The sequence below is a fragment of the Syngnathus floridae genome, chromosome 13, assembly GCF_059516105.1.
Source record: "Syngnathus floridae isolate MCC-2025c chromosome 13, RoL_Sflo_1.0, whole genome shotgun sequence".
Classification (NCBI taxonomy): Eukaryota; Metazoa; Chordata; class Actinopteri; order Syngnathiformes; family Syngnathidae; genus Syngnathus; species Syngnathus floridae.
The window spans coordinates 10,877,722-10,901,369 of NC_142425.1; the positions used below are offsets into that span (position 1 = coordinate 10,877,722).

At 41.6% G+C, this 23,648-nt stretch overlaps 1 protein-coding gene, 1 long non-coding RNA gene and 1 other non-coding gene across 5 annotated transcripts in view; 1 reads left to right on the forward strand and 2 right to left on the reverse strand.

The window, feature by feature from the left end:
- Nucleotides 1-18,347, forward strand: part of LOC148388706 (uncharacterized) — a 37,532-nt gene extending 19,185 nt beyond the window's left edge. Inside the window, exons 5-6 of one of the 3 annotated variants that reach the window (XR_015862298.1) lie at nt 13,588-13,678; nt 16,210-16,732. This is a non-coding gene — a long non-coding RNA (uncharacterized LOC148388706). The other 2 variants (XR_015862297.1, XR_015862296.1) reach the window with 2 other exon arrangements.
- On the reverse strand, nt 15,012-15,083 carry trnap-cgg (transfer RNA proline (anticodon CGG)). Its single transcript has one exon. It is a non-coding gene; the product is annotated as a tRNA-Pro (tRNA).
- Nucleotides 18,348-21,419: 3,072 nt separating the features above from the next.
- prdx6 (peroxiredoxin 6) lies at nt 21,420-23,615 on the reverse strand. Its single transcript, XM_088395030.1, has 5 exons — nt 23,437-23,615; nt 22,614-22,770; nt 21,979-22,122; nt 21,749-21,895; nt 21,420-21,663 (listed from the first exon to the last, which is right to left on the reverse strand). The coding sequence occupies exons 1-5, from the start codon at nt 23,526-23,528 to the stop codon at nt 21,538-21,540; spliced, it is 666 nt and encodes a 221-aa protein (XP_088251156.1). The 5' UTR covers nt 23,529-23,615; the 3' UTR covers nt 21,420-21,537.
- Between the last annotated feature and the right edge of the window lie 33 nt (nt 23,616-23,648).

Genomic DNA, 23,648 nt, shown 5'->3' on the forward strand with positions numbered 1-23,648 from the left:
TTTAACCATCTCCCCCTTCTCCATCTTCACCACGCTCCATTACAATCAACATAAACCTGATTCGGCCCATTGTACGTCTTTAATATGCTCCGGCGAACTTTTATAGCTCTATAACGCTCGCAGTATTTTCCCAAAAGTTTCTTTTTATATCAAACATCCAGGTGGACCTAATTTATCGGACCCCCGTTGCTACCTCCAGCTTCTCCGTCTTCACCCATCGCACCCACTTGAGCAGAAATCCCGACTGATCCCGAACTCAATGCGAAGCAGATGTGCCATACACATGTACACGTGAAAAAAAAAAAGCCTGCAGCGTTTTGGGCCTGAGGGCGGGGAGGGGAGGGGGGGGGTAAGCAGAAACAGCTTCGTCGCTAGGGTACATCCAAAATAAAACAGAGAGCTGCTTAAACAAGCCGCTTGTTTCACGCACACACATGCGGGCTTGCAAAACAAGCTTCTAAGTGAGACAAGATGGTTTGCACTTGTCCTGTAAACTTGTTTGCGTCAAGTTCGACGGTGTAAATTAGGTAACTTCGGTGTCGCTGTCCATTGCTTTACATTGGGAGCAAAAATAAAAACTTAAACGCAAGGCTTTTGAACATGATTTAAAAACAAAAAGGTTCAATCTCAAGCTGTGTTGAAAGCCAAGGAATATAAATGGAAAGGAGATAGTGAGGATGCTTCTCTAAGGTGGCTCCATAGACCAGCAATAGAAAAATCTCGATCCTCTCTAAGCTCACGCTTAGACTCGGGTGCCTCCAGGAGCAGCTGCTCAGCAAAGCTTTGACAGATTTGAAGACAACGAGAACAATTTTATCAGTCCAGGACGCCATTTTAAGACTAACAAACGTCACCAAATGGGAATTCCTGGGAGTAATGTTTAACAGGATGGAAATGTTGCGCTTTAGTGGAGATAGCCAGGTTGGGCCTGGCAGATAAGACGAGAAGAAGCATTTTCTTTCTTACCTGAATGCTTCCCTCTTCTTAAAGCTGATTTTTTTTTCTCTATTGCAGTTTCGACTCAAGATAACTTTGGCTTGTACAGCTGCCCGTGTGAATAATTCACAGGGAAGCCTACTTGAAAGGCTTCGGGGGAGCGTTGCTTAATCCCACGTTTTCGAGTAGACACAAACGTATCGCCAGAGGAGAGGCACTTGAGTTATTATTTACACGCTGTCCGAAACTGCTCCTCATGCCTGGCTTGATCCAAACAAACATGTTTTGGGAAACATTTGTGGTAGCAACTCGGAAAAAAAAAAAAAAAAATTTCAAACACTGACATTTACAGTACGCCCACTCGGCTAATTCGTAGCTCCCGACCTCAACCTGCCTCACTCGGTCCCCCCCTTTAGACGCCCCCACGCTTGAGCTCCAGGAGCCACCAAACATGAGAAGCCACCTAATTTGGTGTCATAAAACTAACATTAGCTACTCCACTTCAGAAGGACGCCCACCATGTTGAGTGCTGGGTGGAACATGGAGATTACAGAGCTGTCACGGTGTCTGCTTGCGAGGAGGCAATTAGAGCCAGGGGGATGTCTTACTAATGGGATGCCTGACCCCGAAGACACACACATACACACACACACATCTCAGTTGCTCTGTCATGAACTTTACCCCGAAAACAAAGACGCATTTCCACCTGAGCAGGATATGCAGAGACACGCATGCCATCAGTTTAGACTCACAGGAATGACAAAGATTCCACAGTAGTAGAGCCACTGGAATATTTTCGACATGTTTCCAAAGTGTGCGAATAAACACTGCGAAGTGTAAGTAAAAAAAAGTACTCAAGTAGAAGTACAGGAAGCTTTTTTTAAAAAAAAAAAAAAAATCAAAGTAGACGGACTCATTGAACTCATTGATTAAAAACAAAAAAGTTGGGAGGGGGGTAAAGTAAAAAAAATATGTAATTTCCAGTTTTCCATGTCGCAAAAAGTGATTTGATTAAGACAAGAATTATTTTATTTATTTATTTATTTATTTATATATATTTTTTAAATCATTCATATTTGGGAAGGATGTTAACATTCTTTTCTGCCGTGTGTCAAATGTGACATTTTCACATTACAGATACTTTAAGTACAGTAAAAAAAAAAAAAAGTATTTGTACTCCCACCATTTTGTGTGAGTGAGTGAGTGCGTGCGTGCGTGATATTTCTCAGACAGAGCATCCATTGTGACGCGTCGGTGTCCCTCAAGGCGCTGGAATCTGGCACATTGTCTGCGTCGGAAACTCGAAGCCGTTACAACTCTCGACTTGTTTTGATCCTAGCAGAAAATTCCAGTTCCCGCCGTGTCTTTTTTTTTTTTTCTTTTTTTTTTTTTGAGGGGAGTGACGCCGCTGGACGAGTGTCTGGAAGGAAAAGTCTCATTATGGTCTGAGTGTTGGCGGGTCGAGGACTGTTAGATAAGAGGGAACCCCTTCTGTTGGCCGCGGCCTTCCGGATGCAAATGGCTGCTGGCTTTCTGTCACAATATTCATAAAATATCTCTTTTGAGTTTTTATGAGTAACACAGGGGAGAGATGTTGAGTGGAAAAAAACTTGGATAGGACACAAAAGTATTTTTTCAGAAAATGTGAATAGAAAGTAAAATCGATAGAGCTCGAAATAGGAACTGTGGTAAAAGATTAACTTTGAATAGAACCTGCCCTAAAATCAAAGTTTTTGTGATATTGGAGGACCAAAGTCCAGAAAAATAGAAAGGTTAGGGGTATAGGAATTTCTAAAAGTGGTTAAAAAAACAATACCAAAAATAAAAAGAAAGAAGGCCACCAGGGAGGCAAACCTGGACAATACACAAGTGGCTGGCGGCAGATAACAAGAACAGGTTTGAAAAAAAAAAAAAATTGTAACAAAAAGATGACAAAAGTCAATCTAATAATAAAGCAACAGAAAATGAAACTATTCCAAACACTGGTTGAAACAACAAACGAAAAGGTCACAGTTCAGGAGTACGGGTCAAACCGGTTGAGCTCTAAATAGAAACACCGGTGAAGACTCAGTAGTTTGGATTATTCCGTTTCATGATAAGAGTTACACTTCAGCCACTAGTTAGCGGTTGTCGCTATTAGCAACAGCTCTCAGTGTGACGCAAAACATCTTGTAAGTAACTTAAGCAAGCCCTGCAAAGTGATTGGCTAAGAGCATGCATGGCGTGGACGGGATTCACTCCGCGGGGGCGGGGCTGCTCCGACGAGGCCCCTTTGTGTGCTGGCGTGGGTGTCGTGCATGCAGATGTGAAGTTTGTTGTACGCCAGAGAGACATTTGTGTGTGACAGAAGGCAGCTTGTATCAGTAGCGTGTGACACACAGCGCTCTCTCGGCGGCCGCTAGAAGGACTCGTGCCAAAAAACTCAATAGTGCCTCTGTTTCCTGCTGCTGATTGACAGCAGGGCTTCTTTGTGTGTTTGTGTGTGCATGTGTGTGTATTTTGTGGCAACAATGTTGAGTATTCCACTCATAGTATCAGTGGAGAGTATAGTGGCGTCCTAAATTTCGTAGTTTATTATTATTCGTCATTGTCGTCTGACTGGAAGTATTTTTAAAAAAATTGTCATAAATATTTTTTTTTTAAATGACATTACTGGTCACGGAAAGTAATTAATTTAAAAAATATATTTTTAATATATACACATTTTTCCCAACAGGTCTTTGAATGTGCTGCTGTTTTGGTTAGCAACACAATTGCACTTACATTGAACTGCAATTTGAGGAAATTAATTTAGAAGCGTGTCGGTGTTTTTTTGGGCCAAACAAGCTTTTCAACAGTTTTTTTTTTCCTCCCCCCAAAGCTCTCTTTGACATTCAGACGTCTTTGATTGACAGCTGGAGCTCACCGGAATAAAATGTCAAGAGTTCCTGACATTCTGCACGACCAAAACTTAGTTTGGGGAAACACCTGCAGGAATTTTTATCAAGATGCAAACAATATTTTGACAAAGTGGCCACTGCACAAGCAGATATGAATAATCAGAAGCGTTTTCTGCCTTCTTTGTGGACCTGCTTGAATAATTCAACAAGATTCAAGCCAGGAAGGGACGCGGCTGCTTTACGGCCATTAGATCAGCTGGCGGGAAAAAGTGTCAGCGAGAGAACAGGCGAGAGAGAAGTCATGTGACCTGAGGGAGATTCCCTCACGTGACTTTGTGGAAAATCACCCGGCTCCCTGACGGCCATTCCCAGAAAGCACGAGTGAATCTGAATGTCGTATCCGTTGCAACACATTACGATGAGCTACTCTGAGCAGTCACTTTATTAGGTACGACATTTAAAGGTGCACAAAAATACCCTGACGTCCTTAATGCGGCCCACTGAACATTTTTATGTGTATTTACCCTTTTAATTTAAAATTAATTGATTTGAATTTTGACAAGTAATCCAATTAAAAAAAAATAAACTTCATATACAGATGACCTGGCCCATTGATGGATTTAAAAAGCCAACATGGACCCCTAAATTTGAATTCCCCCACTCACGTTATTATTTTTCAATATGGATGCCATTGCTGTTTTTGCTAACACAACTTCTAGTTCGTGCTGACAAAAGAGAATTGTACGAAGAGTAACGTACAACTCTTTTCCGAGTGGGTCAAAACAAACACCATTTTCTGATGGTCTTCCTCGCCGCCGTTGAAAAACGCCTTTGGCACGGCGCGACGCAAAATAGTTTCCGTGCGTGCACGTCGCCGTGTGTTCCCACCGACCGTTTACACGTCCCCGATGAGAATCTGCTGTTTGCTTTAGTTTCGACCAACTTTTTTTTTTTCCTGCGGGCCCGTATGTAGAAACAGGGAACTTGGACGCCTACGGTGGTTTTTAAGCGCTTTTGCGGGCCCAATGAGGAGAAAAGTATAGGCTGTGTTTCTGGGGAAGTGTGGCTGAAGTAAATTTCTGGCTTTCTGGCTTACTGTAACAGCCGAGTGTTGGTTTCAGAGCAGCCACTCGTGTTTCGCCGCATCAATAATAAACCGCCGCAAGCGTGCTGGTCAATAAGACCGCCATTTGGTATGACGGTAAAATACATCAGCTTCGTTGTGCCCGTTATTCAGCAGTTTATGCTACTGTATGATTTTTGTTGTTTTTAACAGCCTTGTTCCTAATTGCTTCGTAACCCGACACTCGTGTCGTTCGGGCCGCGGCTTAAGTACTCGCCTTGCCCGATCAGCACCAGAGCCAGATAAGGCTCTTTAATAATTCAGCGTGTTGCTTTAAAATGCAGTTTGTGGTCAAAGACAATCTCGTTAAGATTCGCTCTGGTTTCTGACCTTTAGCCGTAATAATGACGGCTAGCTTCGACCGTTCACTCTGCCTGATAAATATCAACCAGGCTTGGGGCACTTAATTCGAGTCTGGCTTCAAGAGGAAGTCAAATATTTTTTTGGGGCAATAAGGGTTAGGGTTAGGGTTAGGGTTAGGGTAGTCTGATTAGCACACTTCAAAGATACTAAAATGTCATGCTATTTGCTAAGCTAACGTTTCAATTGTTCATTATATTGTTTTATTGTTCAATAAAATGCTTGCTTCAGGTCATTAGGATTAACCTGAAAATGAAAAAGCTTTTAAAAATTCAAATTTGCTCCCCAAATGAAGTCATTACCGTATTTTCTGCACTGAGGCGCACCGGATTATAAGGCGCACCTTCAATGAATGGCCCATTTTAAAACTTTGTTCATATATAAGATATATACATTTGGCCCACACGGGCCGGACTTTGGACACGCCTGCTGTGGTGACCCAATATTGGTCCATATATAAGGCGCACCTGATTATAAGGCGCACTTGAGAGAAATTGGAGGTTTTTAGGAGCGCCTTATAGTGCGGAAAATACGGTAATTAGCAAAACAGCATGTTGCCCTTCTTTCCGACAGCAATCCACTTGTGACTGTGTGCTCATTTACCGGATCACCATCCTTATCCTCCTTGTAAGGCTTCACAGCCAGAATCTTCCGCTCCCATTGGTGGAGCCCGTATCGCATGATGCTATCGGTCACCTGATGATCTCACGCTGTAGGTGATGTAGTCTTACAGCAGGTGAGTCATCAGGCGCGGCTTACTGGAAGCACATCGCCTCATCTATCCCCCGCCGCACGTTTTCATCTTCGATGCTGATGCTGCATCGCCTGCGCAGCATCACGCAGCCTCCGTTTCTCCCGCCCAACCCCCGCCGACTCCGACATGCGCATTCCCATCAAATGCTGCCAAACTGATATGAAGAAATATAGGGGGAAAAATACATTTATTAATTAAATTGAATTCATTGATCAATGCAGGGAAACTTTTACAATTTTATGCTCCCTGTGTGGTGGTTTTTTTTTGTGGGTCTTTTCAAATCTGTATGATTAGAAACATTGACAAAAACGCAAATGTTTTGGACTGAATTAAAATTGGTGGTAAAATGGCCGCTTTGCTCCAAAATGCCAGACCACCTGTTTTTTTTTTTTTTGGGTGGTATTGGTCCCTCCCCCAAGGTATGTCAACCAAATTAAAGTAAATTTGGCCATCACATGTTTTCAATTGGCCCATGGAGCAATTATGTCTGACTCCTGGGAAGTCTTCCTAGCAACAAGTACCCATGACTTTTGATTATTATTAATATTGTTTTTAAAAAAAGCTTACACGGATAAATATTCCTCAACGAGCTGACTTAGCTACATACCATGGTTCTAGGGAGGATCCCAACAAACCTCCGCACAGGCATATTATTATTATTATTCTTGTTTGACGTTGTTATTGGAGATCATTATGTGATATAATTATATCTATTAGCTGTGTGCTGTCTATTCAGCAGCGCCAATGTCAATATTGGTCCGCACAGAAAAACGCTGTCGGTCAGGTGAGGCCGTGAGAAAGAACCACTTTTTGTAATAATATAATAATATTTGATCTACTTTATGACATTATCTCGATGTATTTGAGTGGCTGTTTGAGTGAAAATGTCATTTTCCCACTAAAGAACCTCCGTTTGTTTCCTGGTGGCGCTCTTTGACGTATTACTGACGCATAAAGAGAGCTTTTGTGTACTGCAGGTGTGAAGCTACACAAGGCTGGGCTAAAGGGTGTTTTATTCCTTCGAGGCCCCCCCCCCCTCCCCCCCTCCCTCGTGAAAAAACCCTGCGGGCCTGCTGCTGTAGAGAAAGGCCAGAAATTCTTACAACTTCCTCTCCTGATTTATTTGCATGTAACATGACTGACAAAATCAACCTTTTTAAAATTCAACCCCCCGAAGCAGTTCACGTCGTAACATGAAATTTTGTAAGCATGTCCATCATGGTGGGGACCGCAAAAAGTCTTAAAAACATTCCGCTATTTTGATTCAAAGCAACTATTTTTTTTTTTGTTTCTATTTTCTTCTGCTGTGTACATTTCACCATTCATTTCAGAAAGATTGATGACCATAAAACTCAAAACTCTAAGGTAGGACCCACAAAAAAAGTCTCAACCCTATGCCTAAAAAAAAACACAAAAAGTCGGTCATGAGATTCAAAGTGACATTTTTAGCCATTTCAACCAAGTCTCAAAATTTATCCTAATTAATTAGAAAATTCAGCCTGAGGTTTGGTAAGCTTTTCTATAATGAATGGACCCACAAAAAAAATCTTAAGAAGCCATGGCCAGTCCTCGTCTTTGTAAGTGCTACCCAATAAAGGGGCTTGTAGATTCATAGCGAAAACAAACCCTTGCTGGTTTTAACATTAAGAGGTTCAGCAATGGAATATTCCCCATGGCAACCTTTTTCTAACTAACTTTAACGACCGGTGGTTCCTCTTAAAATGACACGCTCATCATTAATTTTCTTTTGATGGTTTGTTTTATTTTTTTTCAATGTGGCCATAGCTCTCGTGGTAAATTTTTATCATTGCCATTGGTGCCATAAATCAACTCGCAAGCTCTCATCTTCGGATAATGGCTGCCTTTTAATAGGCTTGTTTGTATTTGCAAAAAAGCTTTTTGAATTCTAAACAGCTTTTAGAGTGAGCCAGAATGCCGCTTAAGCTCCTCTTAAGATTCAAAATAACATCGAAGTGTTATTTATAATGGTGCGCTGATTTACAATACGGTGTGTAACACGAGAGGCGGGCAGTACATTGCGTCCAGTCAACAGGTAGACGAGTTGGGCAGCGCTCCCAGAATGGAGGCGGTTAGTGGCAGTAAAACGCCACATCACCGACCTTTCCTCTTTTGGAAGGCTGGCACCTTAAGCCCTCAGACGCCAGCGTACTCCATCAAGCTGCTGGCGTTTATTCATCTGTGTCGTAGGCTTATGTTAAATTACAAAAAAAGTTGTTTGAGCTTTGATTTTCTGGGATTTCATTGGATATGATTTGGTTTGACGACTAGACTAAAAGATGATGTTTTGATTTTTAATTTTTTTATGTATTTGAGGTTGTAAGCTTGGAAAAAGAAAATAATTGACTTCTTAATTTAATCTTAATGTATTTTTGTGTGTAATTTTAATTTAATTTTAACTTTGGTTGCTTCACAAAATATTCTTTTTTTAATTTTAATTTTTTAATTTTTCATCTGTGTCGTGCGCAGTTTGTATGCTTATGTTAAATTACAAAAAAAGTTGTTTGAGCTTTGCTTTTCTGGGATTTCATTGGATAAGATTCGGTTTGACTACTAGACTAAAATAAGATGTTTTGATTTTTATTTTTTTATGTATTTGAGTTTATAAGCATGGAAAAGAAAATTGTTAACTTTTTAATTTTAATTTAATGTAATTTTTGTAAGTAATTTTAATTTAATTTTAACTTTGGCTGTTTCACAAAATATTCTAAATAGATATTTTTAATTAAATTTTTTAAAAATTGTTTTGTAATAAATGTTTTTTTTATACTTATTTTACTTATTTTTCATTTTCAATTTTTCGTTACAACGTAACACTGAATCTTTTGAAGTCTGCCGGGCGAACCGCATTTGTTTTTGGTACGAGCTGTCCCTCTTTTTATGTGGTTAAGCCTTAATTCCAAGCGGGCTGTCCGTCACAGTGACTGTGTGGGCTAAAAGTGGGCCAAACGCTGACATGTTTTGCTTTGCAATGAAAACACACGTGCGTTAATACGAACGAATGGGTGTGCGTCGTCGCGTGCTGCACTTTCCACGTGTGATGTGATTAGAAAGCAATTTGCTCCTTGACAACGTGACCCAAAAAAAACACACGCTTTATTAAAACCAAACAAATTACGCCATTTGGGACGGCTCGATACATCACATGGACGGATTACTCTTACCACATCCAGTGTTTTATCGCCACAAAATGTCTTTGTTTGACCCACAAACTGGGCTGAAAAGCTTAACTGAACGCCATAGCACTATTTTTATACAATGTGTGTTTTAACTAAGAATTTGAATTGTGTACTAGATCCGCTTCTGTTTTTTGTCACAATTAAATTGTCATCAACTGTTTATTCTTTTTTGCATTATCATCAATTTTAATCAAGTTTAAATCTGAAAACTTATTTTGTGAAGGGGCCGCTGACTTATTGGTGAAAGCCGTCCCGCTGCAAATCCAAAGACAGTTGAGCTGAAATCCAAGCCATGTTTTGCTGCCAAGTGTCGCATCTTCGCTCGGGCTTTCGGTAACACAACCACACTGACACCATTACCGCAACGGCTCTGTATTCGTTGGAAAACAGACAATCTGCCGTTTGTTAGCTTTGTCGCCGTTTAGTGAGGATTTTTCGTCTTTTGAGGAGCTGGCAGTTTTCAAATCTGAGAGGATCACATTCCGATGCTAGTGCCAATGTGTGTGTGTGTAGATTTTAAGAAAGACAAGCCAAAGCGTTCTGCTGCAAAAGAAAAGACGAAGCAGATGCTCGGTGAGGGCGGCGGGACGGTGCCAAGAGACTGTTGCTGCTGGCACCATGTGTGTGTCTGTGTGTGTGTGTGTGTGCGAGAGGGAGAAAGCGAAAGAGTAATTACTTTTGTAGAGGGATGGTGGGGTTGTCTCAGTGCTGCATTAGTTGTGCCCTTATAAAGAAGGCGGCGGGATATACTGTTCTCCGAGCTGAGTGAAATGCCATATTAAATAAACACCAAGCAGTGGGTGGCATGTGTGTGTAAAAATAAAATGTAGCCCATATATTTAGTCTTTACGCTCCGACTCGAAGATTGGAGCTCAATCACGGCGCAGTTAAAGTGGAGAATTTTTTTCCAAAGATTGAACGCGATAAAGTATCACGATGACATTTTTAGTACTTTTTTTTCTCAACACCAAAATTAAAAGAATGAGATTTAACAGTTGAATGTGAGTGAGCAACATTAAGTACCGTATTTTCTGCACTATAAGGCGCACCTAAAAAGCTCCAGTTTTCTCAAAAGCCGACAGTGCGCCTTATAATCAGGTGGGCCATTCATTGAAGGTGCGCCTTATAATCCGGTGCGCCTTATAGTGCGGAAAATACGGTATATATATATTTAAGTGCGCCCGCCCACCATGTTGCACATCCCTTTTTTCACGCTCACCACCTGTAGTAGATGCCAAGAATGGGCCGACTTTCCATATTGCGAACGTGAGCGTTAGTAAGTTATGTCACAACAACACGAGCGATCGGGCTCCACCGTGGAGACAATGCAGTGTGTGTGTGTGTGTGTGTGTGTGTGTGTGTGTGTGTGTGTAGAGCAGATGTAGGGCTGGGCCAGTGCCAGCACTAGACAAGTCATGAAGTCATCGACAGTCCAATCCGCAGACTGTCAGGGAGTGAAATGAAAAGTCCAAAATATATTTAAAAAAAAATGTTTTTCAATGCATGGAAATCATATTGGGGGGAAAAAAACATAAGTTTGTGAATGCTGAGCACTTTGTGATGCTTTCCATGTTGCATTTGTTTATGGGGAGGGAGGGGGTGAGTCAGAGGCCCAGAGAGAAGAAGTATTGAAGTAGCGGCCAATGTTTATGTTTGTGTCTGGTTTCTCGCTCTCTTTTCACTCAGCGAGCAGCGCCATCTTTTTTTCTCCCCCCCACCCCCTCCTCATCTATCCATCCATCCTTCCATCCAGTTGACAAGTGTCGCTCCTCGGCTTCCATCCACCTGCCAGTGTTTGCGTTACAGTCTGGCTCCCTGTGTCTGCGAGGGAAGGAGGGAGGGAGGAAAAGTCATCAGGTGGAAGGATGGAGGATAGGCGGAGTTGGAAAGAAAAGAACGCCTGTGGTACCGCCATCAGGAGTTTCCATCGAGGGAGAAAAAAAAAAAGCCCAGACGTCTGTGCAAGCTTTATCAGGAAGGAGGGCGACTCGTTAGACAGCAGGGAGATTTGGAGATTGTTGTGACTGGGCTTTCCTTGTTTGCGTTTACCATCTGAGATTTACACAAACACCACAGAAAAAGCACGTGGCGCTAAACATTGCTAAAGAAAAGCGAACAAATTACTGAAATTGCATTTACTTGAAATCACACAAGATGAAGGAAACCACCAACTGTTTGTCTCACCTGGAGTTTTTGCTGGAGTTTTACAAGTGAGAAGGTGTAAAGGTGTTGAAACCTTTGACCTTTTCAGTGCACTTTGACTTTTGTGAGTCCTCCTTTGCAGCTGTGTTGCTCTGCTCCTTTATAATGTTAAAAAGTCACAGCTTTTAGCGGAATCAAACCATGCCGCCCACACTTTTCGACACATGAGGTAAGCGTTCTGTGGTTAGCGTATATAACCTTCAGTTTTGATTTTCACAAAACGTACTAACCTCAGCCCCCCATCTTGAGTTTTGTTTTTTTAACCACTATCAATTTCAGTATGACTGTGAAATTAATCTCTGCGATGTGCATTAGCACCACCTACAGGATCGGAGTAGAACAACATTGACTGCTTGATAATGATTTCAAATGGACTCAATTCTGATCCATTCAAATTACCTTAATAAATTGTAATCTTAGAAATAGAGTAAGTAGACTAGCTAAAATGCTAGCAACCGAGATAGCTAAACTGTGTAATTTTGGCTTACATAAAGCTAATTTAGCAAAGCTAGCTTAACGATGCGGCGAGCCACTGATTGGCAAATATGAACGGCGTTATTTTAAAAAGCAATCGTTGATAGGTCTTTGACGTCTATAGCCGTTAACTGCCTTTCTTTTGAGAGTTTTCCACCCAGACTTATATTTGAAAGAATCCCTCCGAGGCTGCAAAGGTGCTGTTATTGTGAGCGAGTGGGTGTCCCGATTGTTAATGGGGTCAGTGCAGCACCCCTGGGAGGAAGAGGAGGAGGAGGAGGAGGATTAGGAGGAAGAGGAGAGGGCAGCGAGGACACACTGTCCAAAGCTTTCAATTCTGGGGCGGCCAGATGAAAAGAAAACAAGAGCGCTACGTGTTCCATATGTCGGGGCAAAGGGTGAAAATGTGCTTTGCATTTGCTTCCCTCTCCGGTGCCGTTTGATTGGGATGTGTGTGTGTGTGTGTGTGTGTAAATTGAGCTCAGTTGTGCATTTAGTACTTGGATTGCAGGATTACACAAAAACTGCTTGGGCGATATGTGAGTGGGTGGCAAATTCAAATTATGATGCCATTCTTTTTTTTTCTTGAAAATATTTGTTTTTTTAGTTGAAAAAAATACCCATGACTAATTTGATTTTATGCTTAAAATTATTTTTCAATTAAAAAAAACTAAAAAAAGACACAATTCTTGAAGATACACAACTTTTTTTTCCTTTTTTGTGGTAAATCTCCAGCTTTTTGAGCAAATCTGTTCCTTCCTTCCTTTTGGCTCTTTGCTAATCCACTTGCGGAGATTTCCTTCCCCTCAACAGCGAGACGGACTCTCGCAGCACCTCTGGAAATCTCCTCCGGCGCTCAACTTAAAGATGGAGTTGATTTTCTTGATTAGATTTAAACCTGTGAAATGAGACCTTAGACACACATGGGAGAAACCCGGGTGGGGGGGTTCGACTTATTAAAAAATGCTGGTGGCGGGTGACACAGGACACAACATACCTGGTGCTATCCAATCAGAAGTAAGCAAGGGGCCCACTTTTGATTCGGAACCGGATTTTTCCACGGCTCAACTTTGTGCCCTTATATGACCTTCGGGCCATACTTTGCCCATCCTCAATCTAATCTAATTCCCACTTTGTAAAGATAATCATGCTGGATTTTTATTGGGTGGTGTAGAATTGCGTCACATGATTCTGCAAAAATATTTTGATTGGTTATCCGAGAAGCGTGCAGATATTAGAAATAAATATAGATATATAGTGTGTGTGGGGGGTTGCTTTAATGGAATGCATGCAAGCAACATGTGGAAGCAGTGAAACAGCGCTCGGGAGTGTTGATTTTTTTTTTTTTTTTTTTTTTTTCCGCCCAACTGACAGCTTGTCCTCCCATCTGAGCAGCTGTGTTTTTGTTGTCTTTCCACCCGTTTCATGTCTTTGTTCAGTGTTTCACACGCGCTTTTCAAATGTACGCTGTCATTTCCAGTTTATTTACTGTATTTTTTTAATTATAACATTAATTGTTTGTCCAATTATAGATTTTTTTTTTGAAAATACATAAATATTATTGCAGGTTTGAGAATATCATCAATATTTTTTTTTCCAGTTTTAAAAATATAATAAGACATACTAATCCAGCACAAGTTAATAAATCTTCCGATTCTTTAGGTAACCTCTTAACCAGCCTGGCTCCACCATTCTCCAGGGGGGAAGCCCAGGGAGGGCATACCCGAGCTGCGACTCACATCCTGGGGTACAGGTACACTCATCGCCTTGGTATCACTAGGAAAGAGGAGGAAGCACGTGTGTGTGCATGTGTGTATGTGTGGTCACAGTGCAAGCCCGGCTAATGAGTCACACAATAAGTCACTAATCTTTGCCGAAGGTCTTGTGTTGTTTGGCATGGATATCAGTGACTGTGGAACTTTTTCTTCACTTCCCCCTTTGCTGAAAAATTGCAGTGGTGCACTCACACACCTCCATCAGTATACATCGATTAACCCGAACTAGCAACGAACAAATTAACTACAATAATAAAGTCCGTATCATAGCACAAAGAAAATTTTATCAGGTTTCCCACAAGGTTGCAAACAGTTGCAAAAGGTTGCAAACAGTTTTTCTTGTCACTATTGCAACTTTTGGCCCATGTCGAACGACCTTGAAACATACCCTGACAAAAAAAATCCACATTCAGGCTTAAGTCATAAAAACAAGTAACTAATTACTAATATTAACTAACTAACTGATCCTAGCCAGGGGCCACTTTGAGCCTGTTGCCCCCTCACCCCTGTGTGGGGTTAAGTATGGGAATGTGGGGGAGTCACAGAGAGTGTTAATTGTGGTCCGTCTTAGAAGTAATTGCCAAAAATCCCCCCCCCCCCTCCATCATTTCATAGCAGAGATACAAGTGTTCTTTTTTGTCATTCGCAACATAGACGCTCGGCTTGTTTTCCGCGACGTGTTTGGAATTCCGGAGAGCGCCGGGAGGTCAGCCCGTCTTTGGACCCCCCCACCACCACACCCAGCCTTAAAAAGGCACAAACCCTGCTATAGTTCTCCAGATATTCACACAGGAAGCATGGCAACTATGAGGAGGAGTTCTGCAGGAAGAACAGGAATGTTCATTTTAGGGGGGAATTTCCCTCCAAAAAAAAAAAAAAAAAAAGAATAGTGAAACAATGCACAGTCGGGTTTAAGATTATCAAGTTTGTGCATGACTGGCCGTTAATAGATGACACTGCAGAAAATAAAATACGTGCTCACCATTTAAAGAAATAAAAATAATTATTTTCATTGGCAGCACAAAAAAATTGTTGAAAAAAATTGATTAGTTAAATTGTAAATATAAACAACTTCCAAATCATAAGGAAAGATTGCCAAGAAGAATGTTGGAATGGGCTGTTTGAAAAATGAGAGTCCTTGACCCTTTGTTACCTCCAGGGATGGATGATTGCATGAGTCCCCCCTTGGTCACTCCCTCCCCCCTGTAAAAAGCTTTAAGTATAAAGCTTGTTGTTGGGTGTGGTGCTCTCTTGAAACATATTATTTGATGGCCCGGGTAACTAATGCCTCAATATCTCTAATTTAAAGAAGGGCTCGTCCGGGAGTTGAACCCGGGACCTCTCGCACCCGAAGCGAGAATCATACCACTAGACCAACGAGCCACATGTTACATTTTTTTTATTATTGCAGAAATCTGCAAGCAATGGACCCTTCCCTAATGCTAACTCCTGCTAACAATAGCATTTAGAAAGATATCGGCTTGGAAATGTTTGGTTTTAGTTATAGAAGAAACTTTCGAATGGCGACTCGCCAGTCGGTTTTTTGCTTATCCATGCAAGCTCACACACACACACACAAATTGAACCGCTAATTTCTTTTGATCCTTTCCCATGAACTTCATTAGGCTTTTTTTTTGTTTGACTTGCTAACCCTCCAAAGCAAATTGCCTTCTCAGACCTTTCGCTCAACATTTCAACTGGAAATGCGATGATCAAGTTTCCACGGGCAAGGGGGATTTGATTTTTGGATGTGAATCCGTGTGTGTAACTGGATCTTAGTTTGGAGGATTACACAAAAACTAGACAAGCAATATGTGGCTGAGTGGGTGGCACATCTTCAAAGGATGGTGGCAAATTTAATTGTAGCCTTTTTTTTCTTGCTAACTTTTTGTTGTAGCTCGTAAAAATGTTTTTTTTTATGCTAAGTATAATTTGCTATGGCTTAAATACATGGCAAAAATATTCAACATTTCTGACTTATTTTCTTGAAAACTTTTTCAAATGCAACAATGTAATTTATTTCGACAAAAATATGTGACAAAAATATCAGACTTTAAGATTATTTTTTGAATGCATGAGCATATATTTGACAGTTTTATATATGTTAATTCATTTTTTTTCAGGCCGTTTTTTTGTTTTTTATTAATTATTATTATTATTATTATTATCTTATTTTGTTTGTAAAAAATTTGCCTGTTGTTTTTAAATCAGATTTTTTTCATTTCTTGTCAACTTTTGCTGCATTTTTGTCCAATTTTTTGTCCTCTTTTTTTTTTTTTTTGCATGTGAAGGGGTACACAGAGGGTTGAGGAGTGGAGGGGGGGGTGGTGGAGTGAAGACAGATGTGCCGGGAGATTGTAGCGGTGGGAAAGATTAGCGGGACAGCTGCGGGCGGTGCAGCTACTCTTACAAAAAACTTTTGGCTGTAGTTCAAGTTTCAGCTGCTCCTCCCTGTGGTGCATTGTCGCTCTCTGTGTCTCACTCGCTGTGCTTGACATTTGCCAAATAGTGAGCCTGCAGTCCATTTGGGAAGGTCAGGCTTGACGTGACAGCCGTCAGGTGTGAGGCTGGGAAAAGGAGATGTGATGGTTGACGTGCAGCCAGAGCAGGCAGGTGACAAAAAAAAAAAGGCATATTTTGCAGGGGGAATATATTTTCCAAAAGCGTGTGTCAGTCAACTCGCTTCAACTTGTCCCTTACAAAAAAGCTTTTGTTTGACAGCATGTAATTTGGTCTCACTTCCTGTTTGGCAACTAAAGACGTGATAAGATGATAAGACACTCGAAGTGCTGCTCCATGAGCTCGCCCGTCAAATGCAGTCTTATCTACGTTCTTTTATGTATAGAATTTTTTTTTTCTTAAGATGCATTTTTTTCCAAAGACATAATCCCCATTTTTTTTAAATCCCAAATACATTTCTGTATTTTATTGAGTAATCACAAATGTGAAAACACGCTTGACATATGTGTTTATAATCAATCACCTTCATATATACTATAAAGGATAATGGATGGATATTTACTGTGTGTGTGTGCCAGGCATTGACTTCATCACCTGACGCTGCCCGTGACCTCCAGGTTAACAAGCCAGCGAGACCATGTGCATGCACACACACGCACGCCTACACACACACACCGATGCAAAGCCATGGCTTGATGCTTTCCAGACACAAGCTACTCCCTGCCGCCGCTCGGCTTGGTACTCTTACCCCCCCCCCCCCTCTCCCACACACACACACTCCCTTCACCACCAGCGCCTGCTTATCAAAAGTTTTTGCCTCTTCAGTTCCCATTTTCCCATGCACAGACAAAACAGAGCAGCGGTGCCAAGGGGGTGGGTGGATTGGGGGGGTCGGTGTTGGTGGGCTTCCTGCACTTCACTTAGGCCCGCTACAACCCTGCAGGCTTCCTCTGCACCTTGGCTCGGTGATGACAAGATAGAGGACGGGACGCACACACACGCATATTGACCTCGGGATTGAGATGAACTTTCTGAGGAGCGACATCCCCCCCCTTTCAAATTGCTCTCACACACACACACTCAAGCACTCCCACTCAGCGGCCTAATGTGAGATAGATGCTATTGTTTTGACGTGGCCTCATAAATACATAGCGCAAGCTGACAGGTCCTATTAGCGCCCGTAAGCTGCTTTATGAATGTGAAGGCAAAAGTGCAATCGGTCTCTTTGCTTATCGTTCCGTCTCTCTATCAATACGGCCATCTTCCTCCTCCTCATCTTCCTCCTCCTCTCTATTAGAGACACATTGATCACCTCACCTGACTAATGGCTAAGGGTGTCTGGGCCTTTAAAAAGTAGCCCGCCACAGCAGTGCCAAGCTCTTCATCACAGTGACAAGGCAAATGGCTCCTCTGCTAATAAAGTGCGCCTGGACTCTATACAAGTGTGTGTGTGTGTGTGTGTTGAGAAGGTTATTCATGACTTAAAGTGGTTTAGTAGCAGGAGTGCTGGTGGTCTGCTCTTCATATTGAGTAGTGTGTCCCATCTATTAATGGCACAGAACAAATACTCCTGCACATCTTGAAGAGATGAAGAGAGCACACAAACTCGACACAGAGATGAAATGTTGTCCACTTGCTGTTTTAAAATAAAGCAGAAAGTGGGAAAAAGAACAGAAGAAGAGAGCACCACAATTATAACTCCCCACCAGTGCTGTTTTTCATCCCCTGTGTTCTTTTCCGCGTATTTATTTTCCTAAAAGCAGAGGGCAGCCCGTGTTGGGGGGAAACAGGGAAGAGGTGTCTGTGAAATTCGACCGCTGGATGGAAAACAGGCGTGTGTGTGTTGTGTGTGCATGTGTGTATGTCAAAGAAAAGGCTGGGCGAGGTACCAGATGAAGAAAACTGGCAAAAAAATACATCTACATACAGTGCATTATTTTTGTGTTGGTGTAATTTCCCTCCATGCCGCTAGAGGGACTCATGCACTGTCATACATTGTATTGGAAAGCGTGTAAAATCCGTGGTCGATTTAAACATGGCAGGAAGTCAACACTTGTTGACTGTCAAATGTTTTTGGTCAGAAATGTAAGTTATTTTCGTATCCTTTATTTTATGAGTTATCTATTGTCTATAAAGTAGCACGTCTTTTTTTTCACCAACATAACTCTGTCTGCTTATTTTCATACTTTCAAGTGGGATTATCAGGCCCAGGAATTCATTAGGTGGAAAATTGCTTCATTTGGATTCGATGTTAAGCCGAATACCAGCGACATCAAACCGGGAGAGACTCGTCAATGGTGGCCAGCGCTTAATTGGGGTATGTTATTATTATTTTTATTATTTTTGAATGGCCATTGTTTATCAGTGTTCACAAAAATCCAATGCATTGTGCTTGAAATTGTTCTGGGGGGCTGAATTAATAAAACTAGAAGAAGCAAATGCACTAGAAGATAAGTAGGAGAAAGTTGACGAGGAAGGTCATGTGAGGTGGTGTTGCCATGGCAACTGTTTTGTCTTTTGGATGATCCCCCAACCCACCCCCTTAAACCATAATGGGGCTGGTAATGAAACCAGTCTGGCTTTCCTGGCTCATACACACATTCGTAGGGAGAGACGAGTGAGTAACACATGTTTTGCTTTAGAACTTGTTTATGTTCATCCAACATGGAGAGAGCACAGCCTACCAATTAAAGGCACTGTCATAAAACAACAGAAAAAAACAATGCAACTGCTGGATGCTTTTTTATGTATTTTCATGTTTTTATGTATTAGACGCCCATTTGCCTTCAAAGTCGATCAATTTAAATTATAACTCAAAAGAATTGTTTGGAGACCTGACTTGAAATAAACTAATAATTTTGGAGAAAAATATTCCTTAAAATCTATTTTAAATGTGATTCCAAATTAAATATTTTGGTCAAAATTTGCCCCAGCAGTCAAACAATTATTTAATTAACAAAAATTAGGCTCACACATACACAAAATGACTCACTCTAAAAGTTTTTTTTCACTGGATTGATTCAAGGGTAGCAAAAGCCACTGTAATAGATTGGTCACATTTTATTGCATTTTAAGTGGCCTTGTTCTGATTCCCAATTTTGTGATTATGTTCGGATCAGTTATGTTAGGTCGGTCTGACCCACGTAGGAGGCGGAGCTCCGTTTAGGGAATTCCCCTGCTGACTGACACTTTCTGACCCTCCTTTCTAGTGTCTCCATTGTAAAAAGAAAAATTAGACTGAATGGGCCCGATATTGATATTTTTAACCCCAAAAAATTCTCATTCCCACTAATATGTGCAATTAATGTAACATTTTCCCAGCACATTATTTTGAAACCCTCCAATTGTAAGTGTTGTCCCACCTAATTCCATCACAGTTCATTGTGTAGCTGCAGGAGCACAGTTGTTCTTTGTCCTGGCGCTGGCTCATGCCCAAACTCAGCCCTTAGGAAATTGCGGGCCAATTTTTCCTGCGTTCAGAACAGCAAAAAAAAAAAAAAAACTCCCGGATGCCTTCAGCTGAACACGCCACTTAAAGGCAACATACTGTATCAGCCTTTCTGTATTTTTTAACAACCAAACTCAAATAGAGCGCTTTGTTTTATTGCATCCATTGCACTTACTGCTCTGAGGGGAGCGTTAAAAAAACACTGCAGGAACAATACGTGTACTATGGCGCTGCAATTTATACAGTATCGGCAGGATTGAAAAGTTTGGCAGCTTCAACTGGAAACTAACGACCCTTGTAATATATTTTATATCTCCGTGCTTTGCGATCACGGTTTATCTTCTTTGAGCAGCGTATGCTTTTTACACAGGAAATGCATTAAAAAAAAAAAAAAGTTTGGACTGGAGGGAGAAATCTTTGGCTAAGAGTTCTCATGAACTCTTTTGGCTCTTGAGAGCGTTTTGTATTGTACATTTGTTTTCTCTTGCCACTCGTAAAAGAAATTCATTTAGCCCAATAGAAAAGCCTCAGAGGCTCGTATAATTATTACAAATATTAACAATTGACTAAATTGGGGGAAAGGTGACACTGACCAATTTCAACCAATGCTAGCTGAAGTATTTCTAATTTATTGACAGTTTTTAGAACAACTCAAACATGATCTACCCTCACAATAAGCAGAGCCTGACTCGTCAAATCCCGCCTGTAAATCGTCAAGGGGGTGGGCGGCTCCGATGTGTCACAATATGACTGAGCGCTTGTTTTGCTTATCAATCAGTGGAGGGGGGGATATCTTGCCTGAGATATGAGGGAGTTTGGTGGGAGGCCAGTCCTTTCACAGCCCTGTTTATGTCTTTGATCGGCACCACTACACAAACGTGTGTACATGGGTGTGAGCGTGCAGCTGGTACCGGCCTCGGTGTTGTGTTACAACACTGGAGGAGGGTCCAGAATGACAGATGAACATAGAGAGGGGCCAGGGTAGAAAGGAGGGCAGTTGAGCCAGCGTCGAAGCACTTCTTATGTTTGCAAGGCTAGTGTTGTTGTGGCACAAATGCATTTGATCAGCGCTGCTGTTCTGTTTACATAATGTGCCTGTTGTCCAACATGATAGACAAGACAAGGAGGAGGGCGGTCCCACTAGCAAAAAAAAAAAGAAAGAAATCAAGGCAAAAAAAAGTTTCAAGAGGGGAAGAAAGTAGTTCAGTGACATTCCAACAAAAATAGAAAAAATTCACAAATTTCCGCAACCCCAAGATAAGATTTATATTTGCCTATTGATGGCAGGAGGTCATGCCCAAACACTACTTTTTAATGAAACTGGGCTTTGGCGCCATCTTGTGGGATAACAGTGAATAAAGCGAGTCTTATTGCAATTACAGTACACATTAGTCCCCCCCAAGAAACTGCAAATAGGCGAATTAGTGAGTAGCAAATCCTAATTAGATGGGAGAAACACAATTTGGTCATTTTAGTTATTAACCTTTCTGACACATCAAGTGATTATTTTTCAATTTAATGCAATTAGTGACTGTAATCCCCAGTTTTCTAGCAAAGTTAGGCTTTTATCAACATGATAGAAACTAAATCGTTTCACATTTCAAATGTTTATTAAAAGTAGTGTTTTTACCATCAAAATGAATTCACTAATTTGGGAGAAGAGTACATAAAAAAAATCAGTCACCACACTACAGCGTGTTTGGCGACATCTATTGGTGACATGTAGTAGTGCAAGTATCTCTATATAAGGCAACAGCGACACTTAGTGTCTGAATAACAGACAAACGTTTGGGGGAAAAAAACATTTTGAATTTAAGTGCAAAGTTTGTTGTTTATTATGGAATGATACAGAAGGCACAAATTCGTGTTTATGTTTGCGGTGTACTATTTTTTATTTTTTCTATTTCCATTGTGATTCGCTGAAGGTCTTCAGAGCTGAGTGTAGCGCAGGTATTTTTTCCCAGATGGGACCTCTTTAACGGTGACGCCATTGGGGAAAAGAGAGGCCGCTTCGGCATCGGAGACGTTGGGAAGTACCATGACTTTGTCTCCAGGCTGCAAAATATAATCCATCCCATGGTGGTGATTGGCGTAGCAAGCAGAATTTAAAAAAAGAAAAAAAGGCTGGCGTCAGGCGTACCTTCCAGTCCACAGGCGTGGCCACCTTCTTCTGCGCCGTCAGCTGCAGCGAGTCAATAACGCGCAGCAGCTCGTCAAAGTTCCTCCCCGTGGTGGCCGGGTAGAGGATGGACAGCTTCAGCCGCTTGTCGGGCCCGATCACAAACACCTAGACAAAGGTCACGAACGTCATATTGTCTAAACGCCGAAAACTCAGCAGGTAGCGAATTACTACAACGGCGAGTTGCTTACACATCGAGCGGTGAGCGGGATGCCGTCGCCATCGATCTCATCGGGGTCCAGCATTCCCAACTTGTTGGCCAGCTCCCTCTTCTCGTCAGCAATGATGGGGAAGGGCAAAGGATTTGAAGCCTGATTGTTGAAGCCCATCACGTCCTGCGTGCATAAACACATCCAGTCTATGCAGAGGACAGCAACATCTTTTGTTGTCAGCCTCTTGTATGACTTTGTTTTGTTTGTTCACCTTTGAGTAAGTTTAGAGGGCAAAGTAAATAATTCCTATTTTTATTAATGATTGACCTTGTATAGCAAAACAAGTAAATAGAAAGCATTTGAACTGATAACAGGAAAAAATTCACAAGAGAAAAAAAACCCCACCAAAATTCAAATTTGATAAATGATGACCATGCTGATAGATTACATAAGCATTTTGAGGCAACTTATTAACTTGATATTTTTAATGATCTTCCAAGTTCGCCAGTCAAAAGGTTTGAAAATGACGGCGCAGTTGGAGGACCTCGAGGCAGGTTGCTGCTTGCGTTTTAAAGTTGTGCAACAATAGACCGATGTGCACACACGTACACACAGGGACAACCTGTTAAACAACGTTCAACGGCCATGTGCATTTGTGTGTGACTGCCCTCCACCTTGCTCCATCCGGAGTGATCCGCCACACTGTCGACAGATAGGGCAATCATCTTGACACCGCGCTTGGTGAACTTGTCGCTGAGGCTGGCGGCGCACGCCAACTCAGTGGTGCACACGGGGGTGAAGTCCTTCGGGTGGGAGAACAGGATGCCCCATCTGCTCGTGAAAAAAGACACGCACGGGTTTTATGTCACAAAGAAAGTTAAATCTAGGGCCTTTTAAAGCCTAATCCCATGGCCGTCACATGTGACTTAACATATGACCGAACACCACGACGCTCTCCATTTGAAGGACTTGAAACGAAGCAAAGCTGTTTGCATGCATGTCATTGAATTCAAGCAAGCACAAAGGAGGCGGAGAACCTCAAATGTGCGCCAACAATCTCAAATGCCCCAGTTTCGATATGAGACAATATAAGCCTTGTGTCCATGCTGGTTCCAGATTTCTCTCAGTGAGCACTGAGCAAGATGTTGTTGTTATAAAATGAAAGCAGAAATACAAGTGCACTAACAAAATCTTAAAATGACTTTCAAGAAAAGCAGTATTCAATTTCAAAAATACTTAAATGACTTAGAAGCACACCAAAAGTTACAAAACTCGAAAAATAACCAAATGCAATTCAATGTTTTCCGATTATTTCTACTGCTTCGTGCGCCTATGACGCAACTATTAGACATCTTTCTGTATTTGCCCAAAACATGGAATTGTACAGAGACGCATAGCAGAAGGTTGAGGAAACTGAAAGTCACCCTTGCATAAAAAAAAAAAAAAAAAAAACGTTCAGACTTCGAACTCTCGTAATAATAGGCTGGATTCACTTACGATTTGCCCAAAAAGTCGTGAAACTTAATCCGGCCGATGGTAGTGTCGGCCTCGAAATTGGGGAACTCGTCACCCAGCAAGATTCCAGGCATTTTCGGGTGTTCCTTGAAAGCTTACGCGTGGAAAGACGAACTGCTCAGGGGGTCTGTGATCGACCCCTCACGACGAACAAACCCGGAAGTAAGCGTGCTCCGTCATATTTATATTGACCA

What these genes read in the sequence shown, in the direction of transcription:
- prdx6 (XM_088395030.1), bottom strand. Translation starts at nt 23,528, where the DNA reads ATGCCTGGAATCTTGCTGGGTGACGAGTTCCCCAATTTCGAGGCCGAC. An exon ending in ATCACTCCGGATGGAGCAAG is followed by an intron (nt 22,123 to 22,613) that starts GTGGAGGGCAGT and finishes TTATGCACGCAG; the next exon opens with GACGTGATGGGCTTCAACAA. An exon ending in TCCCGCTCACCGCTCGATGT is followed by an intron (nt 21,896 to 21,978) that starts GTAAGCAACTCG and finishes ACCTTTGTCTAG; the next exon opens with GTGTTTGTGATCGGGCCCGA.